Source organism: Podarcis gaigeae (genome assembly GCF_964106915.1).
Source record: "Podarcis gaigeae genome assembly, chromosome: 9".
Taxonomy (NCBI): Eukaryota; Metazoa; Chordata; class Lepidosauria; order Squamata; family Lacertidae; genus Podarcis; species Podarcis gaigeae.
The window spans coordinates 32,453,350-32,478,210 of NC_139685.1; the positions used below are offsets into that span (position 1 = coordinate 32,453,350).

Here is a 24,861-nt window from a genome sequence, read left to right on the forward strand (position 1 = left end):
TGCTTGTTAGCCAAACTCCATGGATCTAAAAAGATGGGTAAAGTGCTGTCCAAATTTCCACCAAATTTAAGTGCAAGTGGCCTATGCAGACTTAATGCACCAAACCACCCCAAATGCGTGTGCCTAATTTTGTATAGGGGATCAGGCTGATTGCATAAGCCAAGCTAAACTGACCACCTGTTCAGTTCCAAAGGAGCAACATTTTTTTCTTAGGACAGGTTCCTATATAAAGAAACATAAGGTGAAGGGAAAACCATCACAAGGTCACTTACAGATTTGCAACAAACAAAGCGTGTTAGTTTAATGCATCCCTTCTACTTTGGCAAGAAGCTCATTCAGAGCAATCCTTAAGAACAAACAGAGGCTCGTCATTGCTAGAAACAAGTTTATTGAATATATTAATCTTTCATAACTGATTACAAAGTGTATTAAAATCTATTCATCTTAAATGCATTGAAATATAAATGTTTATGGAAGCACAGCTTAAGAATTGGGAGTGGGGGGAAAGTGCTGAAGGACAAACAACATGTACAAACTCTGACTAAAAATGTATGTTTTGTTGACAGATTGTAGCACATTGTGAGAGACAACTAAATCCAGATAATTCCTGAAGATTGCATTTAAGCAATTTGGGGTGGGGTGGGGTGGCAGGAAACAAGACAACAAAAGATACGACTGGGTATTGTTCAGATATGTTAACCCTTCCGCATGAGAGCTTCTAGTGCTAGATAGATAAAACAAATCACAGAGGCAGTTAGAATGAGGGAACAAAAGAAAGCATGTCCAAATGTATAATCTAGATGGATTTGCAATCGCAAGATACCACTTGATCATGACCCTCCTAAAGTATCTCCGAGAGAAGAGCAGCGTTGTACACACAGTTTGAGAAGATTAACGTCAGATGGTGTATTGGAGATGAATTGCTCAGCATCCTGGGATAATCTTCATTCCTGGACCATTTTCTGCCCACTGAAAGAAGTCACACTGCTTATCCTTCCCAAGAGGGCACACAAAGAAATTCTTTCCATTATTAGGACCAATCTTCAACACCGTCCTCATAATGCTGCGCTTCCGGTGATTGCAGAAGGGAAAATGCAGGTCTGCCCACTGTAGAGAAAAATCATTTCTCCTTTTAACATCAGATCCCTCTTTTAGACCGGTGGCAAGAAACTCGACTTTAATTCTGCCAGGTAGGTGGCAACTGCTAATAATCAGGGTAAATGGCTCTCTTTCAAATACGCTATATGTTTCACCGCCTGAGCTCCACTGGTTTGACTTTGTGAGAGTAGAGTTTTCGGAAGTCTTATCTGACTCTGGAGGCAACATGGGTTCAATTTATCCAAGTAAAGTTCTGGTACCTCATAGCTGAATAGCAATAGATCTCACTTCCCCACACTTCCAACTTCCTTCTCTCCCTTTTCAGAATCTGAAGGTCAAAATGACATAACTGCACTCCTTACTGCATAGCAGAGGCCAGTGTAATTGCTGTGTTAACAGAACAAAACCCACGTGAAAATAATCTATTGTATATTGCGTTCAGCCTATCCTTGGGAAGTTAGTTGAGAGGGCCTTTTACTCCCCTTTCAGAACTTCCTTCCATGTCTATATTAAGCATGTGGAGAGGAGTGGAGTGTATACACTGGCCCCACTCCCAACATATCTGTCCTCTGCTGGTCCCAGCCCCATGAGGTAGAAGGTCTGAAAAGGATACCAAGGTCCATACAAAGAGATTCTTAGATTTATTTATTTTTTGCAGCGACTACCGCTAATTTGCACAGGGAGCCCTTTTCAGACCTTTCAACAAGCTGCAATTACGTCTGGGAGAAGAAAGTGCTGCTCCTTCCTCCATGTGTATATGGAAGGAACAAATCTGTCTCCATCTGAGCAAGAAGGAGGTACCACCACACATTCCACAATGAGGCAAAAACATCCCAGGAGGATGTGAAGCAGGTCTGTGGCCTGGAGAGAGCGCTGAAGACTTGACTGAGAGGCCCAAGGCGAACCTCATCACTGAGGTACAGATAGGTAGCCGTGTTGGTCTGCCATCTGTATCTGAAGAAGTGTGCATGCACACGAAAGCTCATACCAAGAACTAACTTAGTTGGTCTTTAAGGTGCTACTGGAAGGAATTTTTTTTGTCTCATCACTGAGGTTCCCCATCACTGCCATAGATGGCTATTGGTTGAAGAGGCAGAGAAGTAGGGGGAGAACCCTCTCCCAAACTCCCCATTCTCCAGCTTTTCAAGGACAGCAATGGCGACTTGATTGAAAAAGAATCTCTATTCCCATCTCTGCATCAATTCCACTCTTCAAATAAATTCTCTCTTGTGCCCTCCCCACGCAAGAAGTCACCCTAGCCAGGCAGTTAAATCCCGCTTGTGACTGACAGGAGCATCCCCCCTGCTTCTGCTTTCAGAACTGGGGAAGGGATATCAATAAGCCATAGCTTTCCATGTGTCTATTAACTCTTAATAGTGTCCATAAATGAAAACCTTTTAGTGTAAAATCTGAATTCAAAGTCCCCTACTACACGCAGAAAACCATTCTGCAGTGGCCAGGATGTGTCTAGAAGTTATCTAGGAAAGCTAACTTCATCAGTGACATTGTAATTCTCCTTCCAGTACACTAATCCCGAAAGTACGAATGAAACCCATGAGTAATCATAATGGGTTGGAGGGAAAAAGTTGTACCCTTCAAGGGTACTCGGCAAGGCTACGCAATCTCACGTACTTCAAAATAGTCGCACCGGGCTTCTCTGGGTAAAGGACAAGCATAAAATTGCCTGCCCTTGTTTTCTCCGTTCTTCCTCACCACGCGAAGAACGCAGAAGCGGCTGTGTTTACTGCAGCGAGGGTTGCCAGTATTTAATGTGTAAGAACCATCTGTCATATTAACTGGAGGTGCTCTGCAATGACAGGTTGCAAAATAATAATAAAAACTGCATGAAGTTAAAAGGGATTAGTTACAGCAACAGCAGCAGCAACACTCTTCCTCCCTTCCACCAAACACTCTTGCCTTTCGTACACAGCTGTCAATAATGCATTGTTATACACGTGTAGTGACCAAAATAGAGAAACCGGATATTTTACCTGCCCTACTTGATTTTTCTTTAAATAAAACTGAAGGAATCTTCACTGAGCACCCAGGCAATTGAAATGAAGGGCAAGTGGCAAATTTAAAGTCCCCAAATTGCATGGCCTCTTATTTTATCTCAATTTTAAAAATATAAAACAGCACCATTCTGGTGTCGCTGGCATAAATTTTGTCCTTTCATGTTGTTTAAAAGGCATTCCGAATTGGCAGCAGCAAGACGTACTCGAGGTCCAATTCCCTCCAATTATAGTCTCCCCCTCTGGAAAGCTATTACAAGTGTCTTAGACCAGGCCATGGGGATCTCTACCTACTTGTCCGCTTCGGAGACAATTTTCCATGCTCTTTGATCAAAGCTACTTTAATGATCCCAATCATGTTCCACAGAGGAGGAAGTCTGACTGGCGGAGCAGAAAAGTATATTTTATGAAGGTGGCAGGGAAGCTTTACTCTCCCCTAACATTAGCGTCACCAGAAGAGTTGGAGAGCATCTTCGCTTACAAGGCACAAGGGCATCTTCCTTGATGGTTAATGTTTAAACAAGGTTAGTTCGCTCCCTGTTACTTTGATTTAGCAGCTGCCAACCTTTTTTTGCTATAATTCTACAAGTCAAGGCCAAATTCCACCCGGCGGTGCTATTCTCGCGCTCCTGTGTACATCGTAAAGTGCTACCTGGGAACTCTGACACCCTCCTCCAACCCCCTCTCAGTCTTCACCACCTCCCCAAAGGTCCAACTTTGGGTAATGGTTTACTTGGCTCCTTACTCAAATGGGTTATATACACCCCATACCTTTACAGTGGAACCTTGGTTCTCAAACTTAATCTATTCTGGGAGTCCGTTTGACTCCCAAAACTGTTCAAAAACCAAGGTGCAGCTTCCGATTGGCTGCAGGAGCTTCCTGCACTCAAGTGGAAGCCGCGTTGAACGTTTGGCTTCTGAAAAACATTCAAAAACCAGAACACTTATTTCTGGGTGTTTGGCGTTCAGGAACCAAAATGTACAAGTACAAAGGCGTTCGAGAACCAAGGTACAACTATATTAATTTATTGCCTTTATACCCAGTCTTTTTCTCCAAGGGGCTCAAAGTGGCATACCTGGTTCTCTCCAGCCTCAATTTTATGTTGTGAATCGGCCTGAGATCTATGGGCATAGGGCGGTATACAATTTTAATTAATAATTCACCCCTACAACAACCCCGTGAGGTACGCTAGACTGGCCAAAGGGCACCCAGTGGGCTTCATGGCCTAGTAAGGATTTGAACCCTGGTCTCACAGGTCCATGACTAAGACTTTCAACCATGGTGCTACACCTGCTACACCACAATGCAGTTTTGTTTCTTGGCTACCAAGTATGGAAGCAGGCAGCAAGGAATACATTGCTCTGCTGTGCTATAGAGAAGCCCACCGGCCCCCTTGCACCTACAATTAAATTCTTTAAAGTTCCAGGGCTTCTGCCCCACTTCATTTCTAAGACACAGCAACTAGTCTCTTGCCACTACAGTTAGCCACTTGAGCTTGGCAAATTGCCCTTTCTTCTGATCTAACAAGCTGCCCAAGTCACAAGTGATTCTGTGACAAATAAGGGACACACAGCAGCAACAAACTCTGTTTCATGAGTTACCCATTATCCTTATTGGACGGAATATATATCAAACCACTTCAAAAGCAAAACACGCAATAAACCCCAAACCAATGTTTCCCTCTAAACATTGCCTTGCACCCATCAATTTCTACCTTTCAAGTCCACATTCAATGAAATATACTTTAGAGGAATCTTGTTTAGATCTGGAATTAACAAACCTGATTGCTAAATTCTCATTGATCGTCCCAACAGATGAAGATGAGGAATCAATCTTCTGTTTCTTCTGTGCCGGCTTTAAAGAATTATATTGATGGGAGAATGATATGGGTGTATTTACAGCATGGTGGTTGGTGTTGTTATAATCATTTCGTGAAGAATCACACAGAGAGTTTCCATCTGGAGTTAGACTTCTGCTTCCATTATGCTTCGGCAGAGGCAATTTGCTAGCAAAATCTGACAGCACCAATGTTGTTGTCCCAAACACAGTTTTCCTGTTGATCTTAATTTCTCCCCTTGGTTTTCCAAAGTTATTACATGGGTACTTGATTAAGCTGCTGTTAAAGGCTGCGAAAGCTTCATTCTTCTGTATTTCTGGAACTTAAAATAGATAGCAAGAAAAGGAAGAGATCCCAGTTAGTATCCTCTTTGAACCACTTATCACCCCCTGGAATCTACACACTACTAATCATAGAATCATAGCATGGTAGATTTGGAAGGTACTCCAAGGGTCATCTAGTCTAATGCCCTGCAATGCAGGAATCTCAACTAGATCATACACGACACATCGTCATCCAACCCCTGCTTAAAAACCTTCAATGAAGGAGAGTTCCCAACCTCCCAAGGGAGTCTGTTCCACTGTCAAACAGTTCTTACTGTCAGAAAGTTCTTTAGTTGGAATTTCCTTTCTTGCAACTTGAATCCATTGGTTCAAGCCCTACCCTCTAGAGCAGGAGAAAACAAGCAAGCTCCCTGTGACAGCCCTTAAGATATTTGAAGATGGCTATCATATCTGCCTCCTCTTTTCCAGGCTAAACATACCCAATTCTCTCAACAGACCCTCTTAAGGCTTGGTTTCCAGGCCCTTGATCATGTTGGTTGCCCTCTGCACATGTTCTAGCTTGTCAATATCCTTCCTAAATTGCAGTGCCCAGAACTGGACACACTATTCCAGGTGCGGTCTGACCAAGGCAGAATAGAGGGGGACTATTACTTCCCTTGATCGGGACACTATACTTCTATTGATGCAGCCTAGAACAGTATTCACTTTTTCTGCTGCTGCATCACACTGTTGACTCATGTGAAGCTTGTGGTCCACCAAGACCCCTAGATCCTTTTAATAGTTGTGAACATAGGAAGATGCCTTACACCAAATCAGACCACTGGTCCAGTCAGCTCAGATTGTCTACCCTGAATGGAAGCAACTTTCCAGGGTTTCAGACAGGGAGACATTCCCAGCGCTCCCTGGAGATGCCAGAGATTGAATATTGGACCTTCTGCATGAAAGTACTGAGCGACAGTTCTTCCTTAAGAAATAGTTATCCATCATGTCTACTAGGCTTGGATGCTGATGCACATCCCCATTTACATCAATGGGACTCAAGTCAGTTCAGGTTAGCATTGTAGAAAGACAGCAAGGGCCTTATAAATGCACACTAGCAACATATGCAAGGATGGGGAATGTAGAATAACTTAAGTTTTTGAAAGGGTCTTTTCAGAGAAAGTAAAATTTCATATATTCAATTAATTAAGGGAATTTTACATACATTAATTAAGTGGAGGGGGGAAAACTGCAAGCACATTTGCAAAGCTAAGCAGGATCCGGTATGGTTTCAAATTGGGTGGAAGACCGTCGGTGCATTGAGATTCCTGCATTGCAGGAGCTTGGACTAAATGACTTTTGGGGTCCCTTCTGACTCTACAATTCTGATTCTAGGACAAAAGTATTAATTATAAACATTGAGGAAATCATTTTACTTACATCACCTTTTTTATTAAAAAAAAACTCTCTAGATTTTATTTTAATGTAGATTTTTGAGATAAAGTTGCTTTATTTAAACATATGTTAAAGAAGTCTTTAGATGCCAGCATTGGACTTTGATAACAGCTCAAAAGCTTCACAACTGGAATGAAAGATGCCGAGAGAGAGAAAAAGAGCATTATCGTGATTTTCTTCTAAAGCCCTAAGCCACTCTGCCTTTGTTGTATTGGGTCCGCTTCAGCTTCTAGGGAACCAGCTGGGTGCATAAATTCCAGGAGAGAAGTTAATTGGCAAATCTGACTTTCTGAACAGACTAAATCTTTAGGTTCCTGGGGCTGACATTTTAGTGGAAGACAATCAGCCAAGAGCAACTTTGGCAGACAACAGAAATCCTTCCCGACTGCAGATAGTTGCTCGCTAACCTCCCTTGCCCAGCACTCTGCTGGCTCCAGAAGGCCTACAGCAGGTCGGCACATCTTTTCTCAACCTTCCCTTACAGCCAGTCGCGGTCCCGAGTGTGAAAGGCTTCCGGGAGCTTCGACTGGAAGATCCTACCAGATGCTTATAGCATCAGTACTCCACTGACAGCCAAGCCCACTCCCGGCATATTTCACTAGTCTATGTCATCCTTATGGGTAAAGACACCTTCTCAGGGACTGCAATTGGCCGACCAGGTGCAAAACAAATAGACCTGAAAGAGGAAGAGTGACAAGAATGGACAGCAGTCTGAGGGCCATGCAACCTTCTGGGGCCACATGCCCGCTGCTGGGCAAGGAAGAGGCAAAAGTGGGTGTTTCCCCACCCCTGATTTGCAGTTAGTAAGGATAGCCAGCAATTGATCCAGGTGAGACTGGACATGCAGGAAAGAGTATATTAACCCAAACTTGGGGAGCTTCTTAAAAGAAACTGGCTTGTCCATTAGAGGGGGGAGCATGATAAATTAGAGCAGCATAGCAGAAAGCACAAAGGCAGGAGGAAGGAGAAGGAAGAGGCAGCAAGGAGGAGAGAATCATGGAAGAGAAAGGAGGAAATACAATCAGGGTAGGGCAGGGCAGAGAAGTAGAGTGCGTCAGGGATTAGAAGCTGAACACTGCAGCTGAGAACAGCTCTTCTTTGTGGGAGAAATGAAAGACATCATTGCTGAGTGATTGGTGTTTGCTCCAACGGTAAAGGTAAAGGGACCCCTGACTGTTAGGTCCAGTTGCGGACGACTCTGGGGTTGCGGCGCTCATCTAGCTTTATTGGCTGAGGGAGCCGGCATACAGCTTCCAGGTCATGTGGCCAGCATGACTAAGCCGCTTCTGGCGAACCAGAGCAGCGCCCGGAAACACCGGGCTCCAACTGTAAAAGGTGTCAAAAAAATACCCATGTGAAGTTTCAACACTTAGTTTTAAAATCACATTTTTTATTACAGGTTTTAAACAGTTTTCATGCACACACACATAAACACTTCTATTGTTTTTGAAATACTAACAGGGTGGAGGACAGCTTTTGTCCCTTCCAGCTACAAAAGATTTTTTTTCTCCTTACAAATGCATTCCCTTTCAATTTATGGAACATTTGGTCTGACAATTCAGGGAAGTTGCTGAAATCTGCAAAAAGTACCAAAGGTTTAACTGAATAATTCATGCAGCATGGAATGGGATAACAGCTGTGAAAGTATATATTTGAGTTACAAAAGGAACATGCTATTATTGCACAAACAGTTGTTCCTTGATACAAGTTTCTGGGTTTATAATGCAGATTCTAAGAACATGGGCATCTGCTCAGGGCTGTTTCATATAACCTTTCTCTATCTTAATTTTCTTGAGCGAGGATTTCCTCTGAATTTCTTTCCTAGTCTGTGGAAAGAAGGGCTGTCTATCCTTCCCACCCCATGTAGCTAGGACACCTAAGGACCTTCTCATTTTTTTACTTTTTAATTGGGACTTTGGGGTGGCTAGTATATATTGGCCCTGTTCAACCCTCCATGCCACACATTCAAAACATAGCCTCATCTATGCACACATGCAAAAGGCACACCAGCAGACTGCTCCCCATCCCATTCCACAGCCGAAGCATACAGATTAGATGTATCATGGTTGGCTATCATTCTTTCTCTCCACGCATTAGTCATTGGTGTAATGACTGGGGAAGGGAAGATCTGCATCCATGTCAGGAATTTGGGCCTACCAACCCCAGCGCTGCATCCCACTGTTTTTCCTTCTTGTTGATGCTGTCATGAAAACTGGCCAGGTCTTGGGGTCCCAGAAGAAGTTGCCTGGGGAACCAGAGCAGGCCCTCAAACTAGGCTAGCTACCCCTACAGTTCCTACATCAAAGGGGTCAAGTCCACAAAGAAAAGATAACAAATAAGCAGTAAACATGTGTCAGGAAGCCACATCCAATAGCAGCTTCCCAATTCCAACTACATGTCCGTCACATGTCTCTAAATGTTTGGGGACATGTCTAGCTAAATGGGAGTGGCATTTTCTGCAGAGAGAAAAGGAGAGGGGGAGGGAACAGTGCATGCGCCATGCCACAAAGTATAAAGCAACTCTGAAATAAAATGATATCAATGATATCCTTTGTCTTCCTCCTCATATACTATTTCAGATTTGAAGCATTAGGGCAAGTAATAGGCATTTAGGACCAGCGTATTAATGAACATATTACATGTATGTTGTGAACAGGAGTAGAAACAACACAAAGCAAAGCAAAACGGTTCCATGTTACTTGCACTGCTGTAATACATTATGATGCCAGTCAGACAACCCTATAGACTTACGCTCAGGCCTTGGAGTCAGGCATGCATCACAGAGTTTGACAGACGGCTTGTTTATCAGCGTGCATAGTGTACAGGCCCACTCCTCTTCCGATTCCTGAGCAACATGTTCCTTACAAGACGACCCCCTGCTGTACGCCCAGCCAATTAAACCATTTCTTCCTGGCAGTTTGCTGCACAATGAAAGAAAGGGGGAAATTGATGTTAACATGTTGAGAGGTTTGTTCTGAGCGTTGTGTTCCACCAGGGGTTATATGGGAGATTCAGCACTGGATTCTAATAGCTTGGCCACCAGCGAGGGGGAAAGTTGGACTGCTGCGTCTGATAGCTTGGAGGCTCCAGTTTCGCCTTGAGGGTTTATCAAGGCTATGAACTTGGCTATTGAGACATGGATTGGGAAGGGCACTATTCCTGCTCCTCAAAAGTATATTTCCCAAAAACAACAATAAGAGTTTACTTATTTCAAAGCACTGGATGATAAAACACAGTGGCATATCAGCCACATGTACTGGGGATGGCTACTGTTTGGCTCTCTGGAAGCTCTTCAATCATTACGCCAACCATTCCTGGTGGTTGGCCATGCTGGCTTGAACTGATGAAGTCCAACAATGTCTGAAAGGTCACAGGCTGCCAATCCCTGATCTATGCAATCCAGCCCTTCAAGACTTTCTAAATAGATTCAATACACATGCTAGGCCAGGAAGTGATGGAAATTAGGTTCCTCCCTTGCCCTGTACAGTCATAACAGCTGCCATACATAGAGGGATCTATACACATGTTCCAATGGACACGTGTAGATCAGAAGAGAAGTCTGCCCACTCCGTCCCCCACTTGTGATTGGAACTGTTGTTTCATGCTTCTGTGTATCCTGCACTGAGATTGTTAGATATAGGTGAGTTTTTCTTTTGGGGGGGGGGGGACATAAATGGGAACTTTGTGTTCCAGCCTAATTCTCAAATTCTTCCATGCTTTAAAATTGGATTTCAACAAAATAACCCTGACTGGGCATTGTTCCTCATGTAATCAACAATCAATCATATGAGGAGGAGAGTGTGGACTTACGCTTGCTAGATTCAACCCCCCAGCCTCCAATATCCATTCATTGTGGGGGCAGCCTGTAGATGGGACAGGATGCTAATGTGCAGGCTCCCCCCTTGTGATTTGAAAACCAGGGAATGGAATGAATGATGGAAGCCATTTTCAATCACATGTTTCTTCTTGCTTTCCCATCTCAGCGGTTTGTTATCCTGACCAAACCATAGTTTAATGCGGCATGCTGTCACTGCAGTCTTAAATGTACCTACCCAAAGAGTACACCCGATTTTTTTGCGGGGGGAGGGGAGAGAAGAGGACAAATGCATAATTCATTCTAAGAAAAAGGCAGGTATTGCATCAGGCCCTCACAGCAACGGTTTAGCTATACAGTGGTACCTCGGGGTAAGTATTTAATTCGTTCCAGAGGTCCGTTCTTAACCTGAAACTGTTCTTAACCTGACGCACCACTTTAGCTAATGGGGCCTCCCACTGCCGCCGCACCGCTGGAGCACAATTTCTGTTCTTATCCTGAAGCAAAGTTCTTAACCTGAAGCACTATTTCTGGGTTAGTGGAGTCTGTAACCTGAAGCGTATGTAACCTGAAATGTATGTAACCCGTGGTACCACTGTACATGGATACCACTGGGGGACATCCATGAGAGGAGGCTGCTGCCCTCCTTCTGGGTTTTCCAGAGGTATCTCGTGGACCAAGGTAAGAAACAGGATGCTGAACTAGGCAAGCCTTTAGTCTTAAATAGCAGAATTCTTCTTATGTTCTTAAAACGATCCTCCCTGAAAATCTCTTCCAATTTAGCTAGAAGGTAGCAGAATTTTTCTTTTCTCCCCTTTTCTGAATCGTGGAGAAAATATTCTCAATAAAAGCTTGCCCCCCTGGTGCTCTCAGTAGACATCCTCCATCTGCAGCTTAACAAGCTGAAACCCTGCTGCCTGCATTATTTTGCATGAGAGAAACAAGGGGATGAAAATAAGATATCTGTGTGACTCCAGCAGTGAATGCGCTCCTTAACCCTACTGTTTTAGAATCAGGGAATACGGCCCTAAAAATAACCACTTTGTCTAAGGAAGGGAAGAGGTGGGATGAAAAATATTTAAAGGAAGACGAAGAAAAAGTAGGTGGGCTACTTACAGCACAATCCTATGCATGCCTTCCTTGAAATAAGCCCCACCGTGTTCAAAGTATTTTTTTTGGGGGGGGGGGTGAATCAGTCAGGATCACATGAAAGACATGGATCGACCAGGGAGGCCCTGCGATCTACCAGTAGATCGCGATTGACCGGTTGGACATCCCTGCTATATAGCAATACTTTGGGTGGGTAGGGAGGGAGGGGAAGAAGTCTGTTGCCTGATTAATCAGGACATTTAAAAAATAAGGTGATTCAACCCTGCAGCCCTAGTACAAACATCCATTTATTTATGAGCAAAGATTGCAAGGAAGCAACTATTCTCCTGTAAATGTGGAGTACAAATATGTGATCTTACTGTTAAACATGTTATATACGCTGATATTTTGTGAGAGAGCAGTATATTCTTTCGGATAACAACTTATTCATTTATTTCCAGTGTATTCAGGCATTTTGTAAACATAGATTGATAGCAATTGACGGGTTGGACATCCCTGGTGCACATTCAACTCTTTTCCTGTGGTAGCCTATCCATATCTACTTGGTCCCAATAAGTTCAATAGGATTCGCTCCAAGGTTTAGCGTACAGAATTGCTGGCTTAATTCAGGTGGCTGGGCAATGGGCAAGGGTAGCCCAGAGAGAGGAGAAAGGAGTGACAGAAAAATACAGAATGCCATTTAAAACAAACAAACGCCAAAGGTTGGATTTTGACACTGGACAAGCTGGAGAGCTATTGAGCAAAAGGTTATCGTTTCGAAAACCAGCTCTTCTCAGAATGCTGAGATAATTTAGAAAATGTTTGATAAAGGTGAACAACCTACCCAGGATCCACAAGCTGAGGCTTGTCCTTTTGGCACAGAGGACAGAAGTACGTCATTCTGTTATTCTCTCCTAAGCGGCACACCGTGATCTTTGCTCTGCACTGACTACAGTTAGGGCGCTTGTACACCCTGTAATGCTTATACAATGCTGATCCCGTCTTGCGACACTAGAACAGAGAACTGAATTATTATTCATGTGATTCAGAAAGCCAGAGCTCCAGCCCATTGTCAAATCATTTTATCCTTGACTAAAAAAATAAATAAATCCAAAAACAGAGATTTAAATACATTCACACTTTGGGCAGTTAAAAAAAGTTCCATGAATTTGAGAAATTCCTGTTTTTCTGTCCTGTAAATTAGCTTCCCCTTTATAGAATGATCTCCCCAGAGAGGAATAACCATGCACCAGCCTTGTTTTGGCACTGGGCAAAGAGGTTTGTTTTCCTCGGGCAGCACAAATGATGCTATTTTGTTAAATCTGCTTTTAATATGTTCTTATAACTTTATCATTGCTTTTTTTTTTAATTGCTTGTCAATCACTGCAGGGCTTTTGTTGTTGTCAGAAAAAGACAATGCACATTTTTTTCCTCTCAATTTTTAAAATTAATTTTCACAAAATTATAAATGAACAAAACAAACAAACAAACAAAAATCATAACCTTATTGAAAATTATACTTATTGACCTTGTTAAGTGATTTCCTCGCTTCCCCTTGGTTGAAATTCAACAATGCACATTTTTTTGTGAACCAATAAGCTCTTTAATTTTTAAAAAAGTTATATATATGTTACAAACCCATATTTCTTATTTGCAAAATAAGCAAAAGGTTATCAGCAAAAAAGAGAAAAGAAACCATCAACATTTCCCCTAGCTTTCTGACTTATAGGTAAGCAAGACGTCAAGCAATGCAATTCATCTTTTAAGGACAGTGCAAAGGATGATGGGTTAGTTACCAGTTCTCTGGCAGTTGCCATCAATGGTGCTTAAGCACCAACCAACCTGGACACAAAAAGCTGATAGTGCAGCACTCCAGGAGAGTTCACATTACATTTTTCTTATTAAAAATATAATCAAACAGAAACCTAGCATGCTGAAGACCAAAACCACTTCCCCTGGTTGTGCTACCTTTCTATATCCAGATAATTTCTGATGGCTTGGGAACATTGAATCATGTAATTCTCTGCCTGGGCTCTCTAGTGGAGTGGCACAGCTCTTTCCTACTTTTTCTAAATACATCAGTTGGCCCCAAGTCCTATGAAAATTAAAAGACTCAAGTGCATTTCCCTTTGGATTCCACAGGCAATTTTCAATCAGCCAGGGAGAAAAAGCCTCTTCAATCAATTGGCTGGGTGAAGTAATTTTATACTAATGGTGTTAAAAACATTTTTACTATCAAGACACATGTTCAGCATTTACATTTTAATGCAGTTTTCGAAGATCTCTTGAGAAAGGGCTTTCTCCCTACCTTATAAAAGAGTAGCGTGAAATCCCGAGTCATTTTCACCAAGTGATGTACTTGCTCATCCATTAGCTGACAGGCCTGGAATTTGGAGCAGAGGTTTAAAAAACGACAGCCAAGGACTCTCCAAACCACAGTGGGTCACTGCTTAAAACAAGGAAAGGCTGAGGACATGGAACCCCTATCTTAAGAAGCCACATCACTGGTAACGGGACAACTAGAATTGTTTTAAGGCTGGTATCCTATGGATATGTATCTGGGAGTATACCACATTGAAGTCTGTGGACTTCTGAGAAGACATGTATAAAATTCTACCACAAACATGAACACCAGGTAGTGCCATTAACTTCTGTCTTGACAATCACTTAAAGGGGATCAGTGCTGGAATTTTAATCAGCTTGGTTACAACTGAACTATGGCTGTTTCCAGGTCCCCTTTCCCACCGGCCTCTCCAGATCAAATGTAGGGAGTTGATATCCAGTGGAACCACCATTTACGCAAGGATTTGGTTCGGGGGGCGGCACACATAAAGTCAGGAACCCCCAAGGAGATCATCATAGGACTTTTCAGGCACCAGAAAATCATCATCAGGGACCAATTTTATCATCGTATGGCTTTTTAAAAAGATACAGTGGTACCTTGGTTTATGAACTTAATCCTTTCCTGAAGTCCGTTCTTAAACCAAATCCGTTCTTAAACTGAGGGGCACTTTCCCTAATGAGACCTCCCACCGATAGTGCCCTTCCACCATTTGGCTTCGGTTCGTAGACCAAGGTAAAGTTCGCAAAACGGAACACTACTTTTGGTTTTGCGGAGTTCATAAACCGAATAGTTCATTAACGGGGCTGTTCATAAACCGAGGTACCACTGTACTTGAATACTTTGTGAGTTTTTACTACTTTTTAAACTGTTCTTTTTAGCACACTTGCCCAATATGGAAATATCAACCTGAATTATTTTCTTCTCAAGACCACTTGCATGCCACATCCCTTTTGTGAGAAGATTCTTTTGAGGATTTGCTTTTTGAAACTGCCATGGCCAGGTGCCTAATATTCTGTTACCATTATGAAAATGGTACAGATTTGCATATATTTTCTTAAACTCTGGTTCTCGCAATTCAAACCTGCAATTAGGAGGAAGCCAGGAATATTTCACATACTTTTACAGCTGGATGGAGACCACTGTCAAAAAGTGCTTCGTTCTTTATTATGTTTCCCACTCCAGGTAGGACTGCCTGGTCGAGCAACACATCACATAACATACGTCCCTTTTGCTTCTTAATTTCACCTTCTGCTCTTAAAAAACTAAATTTTGGAGAGCATACATCCAAGTTTTCTAGCATTCTGACTTTCTGTTCACATTCAGCAGCATTCCTGCAAGGTTAAGGGGGGGGGGATATGTTGTAAGCGGAGAGTAGGTGAGCAATGCATTGTGCAATTAAAATATTTAAGTAGTTGTTTTATCAGTAGGTAGTATCAGAGAGAAAAAACAAAACTGCCCAAAGCCAGGCTGGATTTAGCAGGAAGCAATCCATAGTTCTAAACCAGGAACTCCCCCCCTTTTTTAAGCTCCATTCTGATTTACCACAGTTTAACATTATGCCAGAACCATAAACTGTGGTTAACCGTAACTATGGGTTATTGAATAAAACTTCATAAGCAAAAGTTTGAAATTAGCTTGTCTAAGCAAACCAGGGGTGTGAAACCTTTCCCAGTGGATGGAACAAAATCCCATCCCAGATCTCTTTGGCAGGTGGGTGAGGCTACCAACCAGTCCATCACCTGATATTTGTATACCAACATCTGGAAGACTACAGGACTCTTATTACTATATAGCAGTGTTTCCCAACCTTGTGCCTCCAGATGTTTTTGGCCTACAACTCCCATCATCCCTAGCTAGCAAGACCAGTGGTCAGGGATGATGGGAGTTGTAGGCCAAAAACATCTGGAGGCACAAGGTTGGGAAACACTGCTATATAGCAATACTTTGGGTGGGTAGGGAGGGGAAGAAATCTGTTGCCTGATTAATAAGGGCATATTTTTAGTCAACTTTTAAGAAATGAATGAATAAGTTGATTCAACCCTGCAGCCCTAGTACAAACATGCATTTATTTATGAGCAAAGATTGCAAGGAAGCAACTATTCTCGGCGCTGTGGGTTAAAGCCTCAGCGCCTAGGACTTGCCGATCGAAAGGTCGGCGGTTCGAATCCCTGCGGCGGGGTGCGCTCCCGCTGCTCGGTCCCAGCGCCTGCCAACCTAGCAGTTCGAAAGCACCTCCGGGTGCAAGTAGATAAATAGGGACCGCTTACCAGCGGGAAGGTAAACGGCGTTTCCGTGTGCGGCTCTGGCTCGCCAGAGCAGCGATGTCACACTGGCCACGTGACCCGGAAGTGTCTCCGGACAGCGCTGGCCCCTGGCCTCTCGAGTGAGATGGGCGCACAACCCCAGAGTCTGTTAAGACTGGCCCGTACGGGCAGGGGTACCTTTACCTTTACTTACAAATATGTGATCTTACACACGTGTTCTTATATCGCTGTGCAATGTAGTGTTATACATGTTATACCCTGATATTTTGTGAGAGGGCAGTATATTCTTTTGTCAGTTTTATGGATAACAATTTATTCATTTATTTCCAGTGTGTATCCAGGCATTTTGTAAACATCTATCCTTTTACCACCACCACCCCGCTTATAAAACAAATAAAAGGAACTACTTGAATTTAAGCATAGTTTTCGCTTGATTTAAGCCATCTTGCAATGTTTCCAACTTGGAGCCACAGTAATTCCCCCTTCAGGAACTCTTGTAAAAACATATCACAGGAAAACATTCATGGCTTTACCTAAGTTCAACAGTTGCATCGTAGAAACAAACCAAATCATTAGTAAGTTGTATTTCCAGAACTGCCAATTCTCCGCTTCTGTTCTGGCTTGCATCTACACTTATACGCAAGGAACCATTCATGCCAAAGTGGATCCTAGAAAAGAAAGAAATTTCTGAATATCCCTCAGTTCAGAACATTAACTATTTCTAGCTTATCCCCTATTTTGGCATAACTCCAACTACAATGGCTATGGCTGCTGAACAGACTGATGAATTGGGGTATTGTTTGGGGCTTCAGTTGGGGTTCTTCTTTTGCTGTAATTGTTATTAAATTTTTGTTTCTTAATCTTCCCCTTCTATGGTCATCAGCGGTTTAGCTATATACGGTATATATTTGTCTCAACACATTCACCTCCATGTGAGCACCAATCCGCTAATGAAGGCCTTTGTCACACTGTGTGAACAAACGGCTTTTTGCTAGACTGTGCATCTCTTACAAACAGACTCTTGTCTACCAGCTTCCTCTTTTCTGCAGTTCTAGACAATCACTACAACCAGATGCAGAGCTCTTCTCATATTCTTATGTCAACGGTTGAAAAGTCTGCAGTTGGTATGAGAATGCGTTCAGTGGCCTAGTTCAAATGCCGCACTAAGCCAAACCACAACTTATCACAAAAGCGTGTAGGTACGCAGAGAAGTAATGCAGCCACTTTGATCCTTCAGGGTCATTGTCATGCTTTCACTGAGCTAAGTCATGGCTTGGTGTGTGATTTGAACCCAGGCTCATGGTTTAGCTCTCTCCAGACTCACCATGAGTTTTAACCAAGGTTTGTCCTATGGTTTATGGCTTGTGGTTTGTTCAAGAGAGCTAAACCAAGAACCCTGGTTTGGATGACAGAGTAAGCTGAACCATGGGCTTAGCAACAGAACCACCAAGGAGGAGCAAGGCAACCAGCAGCTGCACTTGAGTGTTCATGCTAAACCATGGTTTGGCTTAGTGTGAGATGCAAACCATGTCAGTGTGCAGTGATGGAGAGAGCAAGCAACACCTTTTTTAAAGCCCAGTTTTTTCAACAATGCTTAATAAAGTTGGGCAATATTTCCTCCAAATTATGTATACTTTACTTACCTCAAGGCTTTCTGTCCAAAATACATGAACAGCTCCTTTCCCAGAGTTTCCACACCACTGTAAACACATCCATTAAGCACACTCAAGACGTCTTGACTGGATACTTTATTCCCAATCATCTGAGTGATGCGAAAACAATAACAACAACAATAAAATAAAAATAAGTAAAGGGAATTTTGTGCCAAATATAAATCTAAGAATGTATGATGGAACTCCTTCTAGATAGATTTTAAAAGCACAGAAACCAAATAGGTGCACCAAAAAGAATCTGAGATCAAAATGTTGGTTTTAAAAACACAAATGGCCACTTGGACAAATCTTCCAATGTTTGTACAAAAGAAAACTAATTACATTCGTGCTAAGCTCCGCTTTGGTCCTTGCCAGTTTGCTCAGAGTTTTCCAGCTGAAACACTCATGAAACCAAATACCCAAATATTTGTATGAAGCCAACTTGTGCAAGTCTATGGTTATCCACTAGGACCCTTCTGTCAGTACAACAGAATGTAAGAAATGATTCAAGCAAAAGCTCTTGGAAGACTACACGCTAAATGCTGAACACTATGCATCAACACTTAGCTATTTATTTGCCAAACTACTATAATATGCTGACACTGTTTATGAAATATCTTCCTTGCTACTCACACAATATTAAATAATTTAAAGGTCCAAGATTGCTGTTTTCTCAATTGCCAATTTGTTTTTTGAATTTCTAGATGTCTTTGTGAAATAGAACATGTTGTAAACTGAAGGTCATGGTGTAATTTATGATTATTTCAGACAGGATAACAACTTGCTGTTGGATGCATAAAATCTGAGGGTGAATGGGAGCGAACTTAGGTTTCTTTAGAAGTGGTTTTCCATCAGCCTGACCAAAGCCAGTATCAGTTTTGAATAGTTTGGTGCATTTCAATAACATGTTTCAGGGCCAATTTACTTTTGAGTGCATCCAACAAGGCATACAGTTGATAATGACCTCGTTTTTCAGATGTTTTTCTACACCAGCCCTGCATAACTGGTTCATTCTCAAGGCAAACTCAGCCCACTGGCCATACATTGTGGCCTGACAGATGCTTGACAACCGCTTCATTTTTGCTTTCCCAATCACACCACAAAAGCAAGAAATTCATCCAGCTTTGTGACTGTGATTCAAGTAAGGATAGGCTCATGAGGAAGGGTGGACTGAAGCTTATTCTGTTCAACATGTAACGAAAGAGTTCCTTAGTTTACAGTGTGCCATGCTGGTTGTAGGCTTCCACATACTATGCCCTGCCATTGTTAATCATGAATGTCGTTTTTTCCTCAAGCTAAACAAGGCTAGGCCATCACTGGCAATCATCTGGAAGCAAATCCACCCACGGCATGATGCCTTAATCTACCACCTCCTAAATAGCAGAGGCCATGTACAAGTAGATGATACCTTTTCCAAGTTAACTATGCACAAACTGTTTGAAAACTGCTTTCGGGAAATGACTTTACTTTTCAAAGTATATTCTCTGGAGAAAGGAGCTAGAGTCCAGTAAGCATACGGAAAAAGGGACTGTTACTAGCACAGTCAATTGCATTGGTTCTTAGTAGTTTATAATCACCCTGCCTCCCGGCCCAGTGCCACCTCAGCTTGGAAGAAATCATACAACTGAACTTGACCCTGCAGGTTTTTTTTGTATCCAGACACTTACCAGAGGAACACAGGAAGATACCACAGGGCTTCCATGTCACTGGCATTTAACAGGAATGGGGACTAAGTCTCCACAAACCTTTATCACAGGATAAAAGTGTTCTTAGATACCCCAAAACTGAGGAAAGGGGATGACATAGTTTTGTGAAAGACAACCCTCACTGAATGAAAACAACAACTAGAGAGAAAGATTATAACCTCGAATTCCTCCAAACACACTACTGTAGTTTTCTGTGTGCACAAGTTTGGGAGGTAGAGTTAGTCATGTAATTGCCCTTGCCTGCCACTGAGGTGTGAAGAAATTCAAGTAAGTAAGATTGACTATTTTTTATTGCTGTGTTTAGTGGGTGTTTTTTTCCATGATACTGTGAGCTACCTTGGGTAAGGCATGCCCCCAAAGGCAGAATACAGTATAAATAATTTTATAAAACAATCAAATCCAGGATGTTTTACCACATGATCTGCTGTTTGTGCAGATCAGACAGAAGGATTGTAGCATAGGAAGCTGCCTTCCATCAAGTCACACCATAGAATTCAGGAAATCATGGAATCCTAGACTGGCCCATCTAGCTCAATACTGTCTCCCCTGACAAGCAGTGGCCTTCCAAGGTTTCGGCGAGGGTGTTCTCCCATCCCCACCTGGAGATGACAGGTTATGAACCTGGGACCTTCTGCATGCAAATCAGATGCTCTACCACTGAGCTATGGGCATGGCCTGTTCCCAAAGGGTTGCAATTAAGCAGGAACACAGGGAGCTGCATTATATGGAATCAGGCCAGTGGTCCATCTTTAGTTCAGTGCTGTCTAGGCTAGACTGGCAGTGACTCTCCAAAGTTTCAGGCAGGGAGCCTTCTCAGCCCCACCTGCAGATGTCAAGAGATTGGATGTGGGGCCTTCTGTGGGAAACACACCAGGCTCAGGGCCAAGTGCTGAGTTGTTTGGCTTTGTGTACAGCTACAAGGTGCCCAGATTCTACTGAATAATAATAATAAAAAAGCTACAGTATCCTAGGGAAAAGCAACACAAGTTATCGTTACAAAGGCAAGATACAAGTTACCACTTGTTAAAAAATATATATACGAAGTGCTGTCAGGATTTACTATTTATGCCAAACATGTCTTTACAAACAACCTAAACAGAGAACGCTTTGTGCATTTTCAAGTTGGAATATTTACTATATATTTCCAACCAAAGACCACGTAACCAGAGTACTTTTGAGGATTAGGTTGCCTCTAATAAAATTTCCTGGCTTGCACTTGAACAAAGACAGGGTGGGTGGGTGGGGAGTCTCCTCCGTACCCCCACCCCACCAATCAGGAATACAGCCTTGGATGTTCACAGCTCATTAACCCAAGCTGCTCATTTATATTCCAACATATTTTCCTCTGTAAAGTTCCACAAGCCCCAACAGAGTAATTTTATGCTGGCAACACAAGTGATCAAAACTTGTGGAGAAATTGCATGCTGTGTACATGGGGAAAGCAAGTGGGGAAGCGGAGGAGGAGAACCCTATTCCCTTGTCCTGTGCATTCACACCAACAGCAGGCCTCATTAGTACATTTTTAAGCAAACAAACAACTCCATCCACCTGCTTTGCTTTTTTTTTTCCCTGTGAGCCAATTTCAGTATGTGATCTTTCCCTGTACTTTTCTTTTTTTTAAAAAAAAAACCTCCATGACAGTGACTCTATAGCAGATATTGTATAACGGGCTTCCTTATAATAATTTTTATTTATTTATTTATTTAATTTCTTATTTTTTAAAAATTGCCATCTTCCTAATTAGGCAAAGTGACTCGAGGACACTTTCCTCATTATTTCTTACATGTGTTAGATGTTTGCCCAAGCTCTACCAACTCTTCAAATTAATCAGACTCGTTATGGTTGATTTATTATGTTAATGGCAAGAATATATTACAGATTGCCAGTTATTTCTTTTTAAGTGTTTTGTGCAGGGGAAAAACAAAAAACAAAAAAAAACCCTCACAAACAGCTGCCCGAAATCGCTGAAACAGTCAGAACTGATGATTACTGGGGACGAGACGATTGTGTCAGCTATACAAACCTCATGTCAATCAGTCATGTCTGTTGTAATTCTGACATGCGACAAAGGAATGTTTACTGGGCAACCTTGCAGATGCTTAGTTTTAGGAACAGGACCAGCAGCCTGGATGGCATACATCGCTGTTGCAACCTATACAATGTTTCACATGACCTGCCCAATACTGTGCCACAATATTGTAATATAGAGCCTAACAAAATGGAATGAAGGGGACCAAAGGGCACCATACTTGCCATGCAAATATCATTGGTAAAAACTCAATGATAAGATTTATTTAAGTACAGTGGTACCTGGGGTTAAGAACTTCATTCGTTCTGGAGGGCTGTTCTTAACCTGAAACTGTTCTTAACCTGAAGCGCTACTTTAGCTAATGGGGCCTCCTGCTGCCACCGCGCTGCCGGAGCATGATTTCTGTTCTCATCCTGAAGCAAAGTTCTTAACCCGAGGTACTATTTCTGGGTTAGCGGAGTCTGTAACCTGAAGCATATGTAACTTGAAGCGTATGTAACCCAAGGTACCACTGTATTCATGTGCCATTTCCCCCCTTTACAGTCTGCAAATCTGCTTATGGCAATAACCTTTGTAAACGCATCACACGCTGATACAGCCCTAAAATCCTATCAACACAACAAATAACACATCCAGTCCTTTCCATTAGTTTAAATGGGTTTTCTATAATGGATGCATTTTCAGGAGCAGCAGCTGAAGTAATCCTGGCAAGTCGTTTCAATCACGGGGCTTTGGGGCTGAGGCAGGAAGCGCGGTTGTTGCAATGCCACACCTCATTGTATGGAAGCCAAGACAAGAACAGCTTCCTCCCGGGAACCCGTCTGTGCCAATGTGTGGGTGTTCAGACCCAGGAGCCAGCGCTTTTCCAACACCAGGGAGCAGAACTAGCAATCTGCCCTTATCACACCAATAATATGCAAAACGGGCTTAAAGCAAGCTGGCGTGTGGATCCTGCTCACTGATCTTCATAGAATCGGAGATGGAAGGGACCCTGAGCATCAATCGACTCCTCCCCCTGCAATGCAGGAATATGCAGCTGTGCCACAAAAGCGGATCAAACCTGCAACCTTGGTGTTATCAGCAAATACTCCCATCAGCAGCAGGGCCGCAGCCAACTTAGAGACTGGTCAGGGATGGGGGGGGGGGGACTGCAGTCCAAAGACACCTGGAAGACCACAGGTAATCCTCGTTTTTGTTTGTGGGCTCCCAAAAGCAGATCTGGCTGGATGTGTCTTTGGGTAGCCCTAGAATCTGGAAGGAACGCCGAGGGTCATCTATCTATCTTAACTTAAAGCATCCCTGACAGGTGATCATCAACCTCTGCTCTTAATGAGGGGGGAGGGAGCCCTGTGAACAACGCCGCCCGACTCCTTCCCTGCAGTCATTCCTATAACCAGAGCGCGGGTGGAGCGGAGGTTTAGATCCGCGCCGGCTGCGGAGTGCAGACGCTACTAACCGCGTTAGGGGGAGAAGAGGCGGCGGCGGCAGCGCCTCGTCCTGCCTTGATGGTAAACAGGGACGAGGGCGTCGTCAGAGCTCTTCTTCGCACGCCCCGCACCGCCTGCCCGGGGGCCACGCGGGCCCGGATCTTCTCCCCGTTCAGCGCGCAGCCGGGACCTTCCACCATTCTCGCGCCGTAGGTGGAAAAAGAAAAAGCGTTCAAATTTCCCGCCCGCCTTGCCTGGCCGCTGCCCCGCCCCGCGCTTCCGCCTCCGGGAGTTTTGTGCGCAAGGTCTCGGCAACTCTGAGCTCGAGAGCTGCTCCGCATGTAGAAGGAACGGCTGGGGTTTCCGGGTTCCTGCGAATGTGTTTTGCAGACCCTGGATCCCTTTCCCTCCCTCCTTCTGTCTTCCATAAAAAAGGGGGGGAAACTGCCTCCGTATCTGGCGCGTATTCAAGATCACTGATATTTGAGCTGCAGATCCTCTTCGCATTTACCGGGGGTGCGGGGAGCAAGCCCCATTGAACTCAGTGAGGTTGCCGAGTAGTTGGAAGGGGGCTCCACGGGTCATCTAGTCCAACCCCCTCTGCAGTGCTGGACTCTTTTGCCCAACGTGGGACTTGAGATTAAGTGTTTCCTGCTCCACCGACTGAGCTGCTGTTGATGCAACACAGAGTATATTTACACCGAAAGTGAAGCCTTAGAATTGCCAGGGCTTGGGCATGGCTGTGTGGAGAGAGAGACTTATTTTTCTGAAAACTTTGAAAGCCTGCAGCAGCACAGTGTGTCATAATTGTATATGTCAATGAAGTCCATTGATAATGATGTTTGTTCTGAGTATGACTTAGTTGGAGGGGTGGGGGAACCCTTGAAAGCAGCATGTAAGAATTCCAGTTCATATCCATGCATTTGTGTGAGATCCAGTTCATCCAGTGCCCCAGTGTGTAGGCTGTGTATATGTGCCAGGAATAGATATGTGTCTTGTGATCATGAATGTGTGTGCATGCGCACACATTCACACATGATCATGTAACCAACACTGGATAATTTAGCTGGTTAGAGTGTGGTGCTGATAACATCAAGGTTGCAGGTTTGATCCAGCTGCATATTGCAGCCAATGAGTCTCAGGGCCACTTCCAACTCTACAGTTCTATGTGTAATTCCTCTGCGCCAGACAAGAGGTGCAATAATTGCACAGCTAGGCTTAATGTGCAGGCACCACTTGTTTTAAAATTGCATTCACGTCCCGTCTTGCCTTTAAGGAGCTTGCATGGTTTTCTACCTCCCATTTTGTGCTCACAACAACCCTGTGATATATGTGACAAGCTGAGAAGGTGTGATTGGCTCAAGATGACCCAGTGAGCCTTGCAGCCTTGTTAGGATCTGAACCCGGGTCATCCAAATTCTAGTCTGCTCTAGCTCCCTTTTTTCATCCAAAGATTTTACAGTGTAATGAAGGGAGCCCAAAAAACTTTCTGTCTCTCTTGCTTCAGCTCTGCTGTAGGTTAGCCAGTCATTGGAAAATATTAGCATGGAAGACATCAGCGAGTGAAGGATTCTCTGCCTTTCCTCTTAGTTTTTCTGCTGCCAAGACGTGCCTCTTCTCTTTGCCGTTGCTGCTATCCAAATGCCAGGATTCCAGGTGCCTTGTTGCAAGCCTTTATCAGCTGCTTGCATATGTGCAGCACTTCATTTTAATTAGCCTCGAGATCCAAGTCTCTGATGGAATAGCAGGGGTCCCTAATTATCTTCACAAACTAGTGATCTGCCCAGAAAATGAGGAATGAATAAGGCATTAGGCAGTCAGAGGCCAGTAGTACAATCAAGGAGAAAAGCAGAAAAAAGTGGAGGATAAG

At 43.3% G+C, this 24,861-nt stretch overlaps 1 protein-coding gene across 1 annotated transcript; it reads right to left on the reverse strand.

The window, feature by feature from the left end:
- Window positions 1-371: 371 nt before the first annotated feature.
- NEIL3 (nei like DNA glycosylase 3) lies at window positions 372-23,528 on the reverse strand. The gene is made up of 10 exons (XM_083754740.1): window positions 23,021-23,528; window positions 17,821-17,939; window positions 16,711-16,845; window positions 15,031-15,244; window positions 13,878-13,952; window positions 12,414-12,580; window positions 9,418-9,587; window positions 4,892-5,270; window positions 2,731-2,905; window positions 372-1,107 (listed from the first exon to the last, which is right to left on the reverse strand). The coding sequence occupies exons 1-10, from the start codon at window positions 23,417-23,419 to the stop codon at window positions 925-927; spliced, it is 2,016 nt and encodes a 671-aa protein (XP_083610866.1). The 5' UTR covers window positions 23,420-23,528; the 3' UTR covers window positions 372-924.
- Window positions 23,529-24,861: the final 1,333 nt, after the last annotated feature.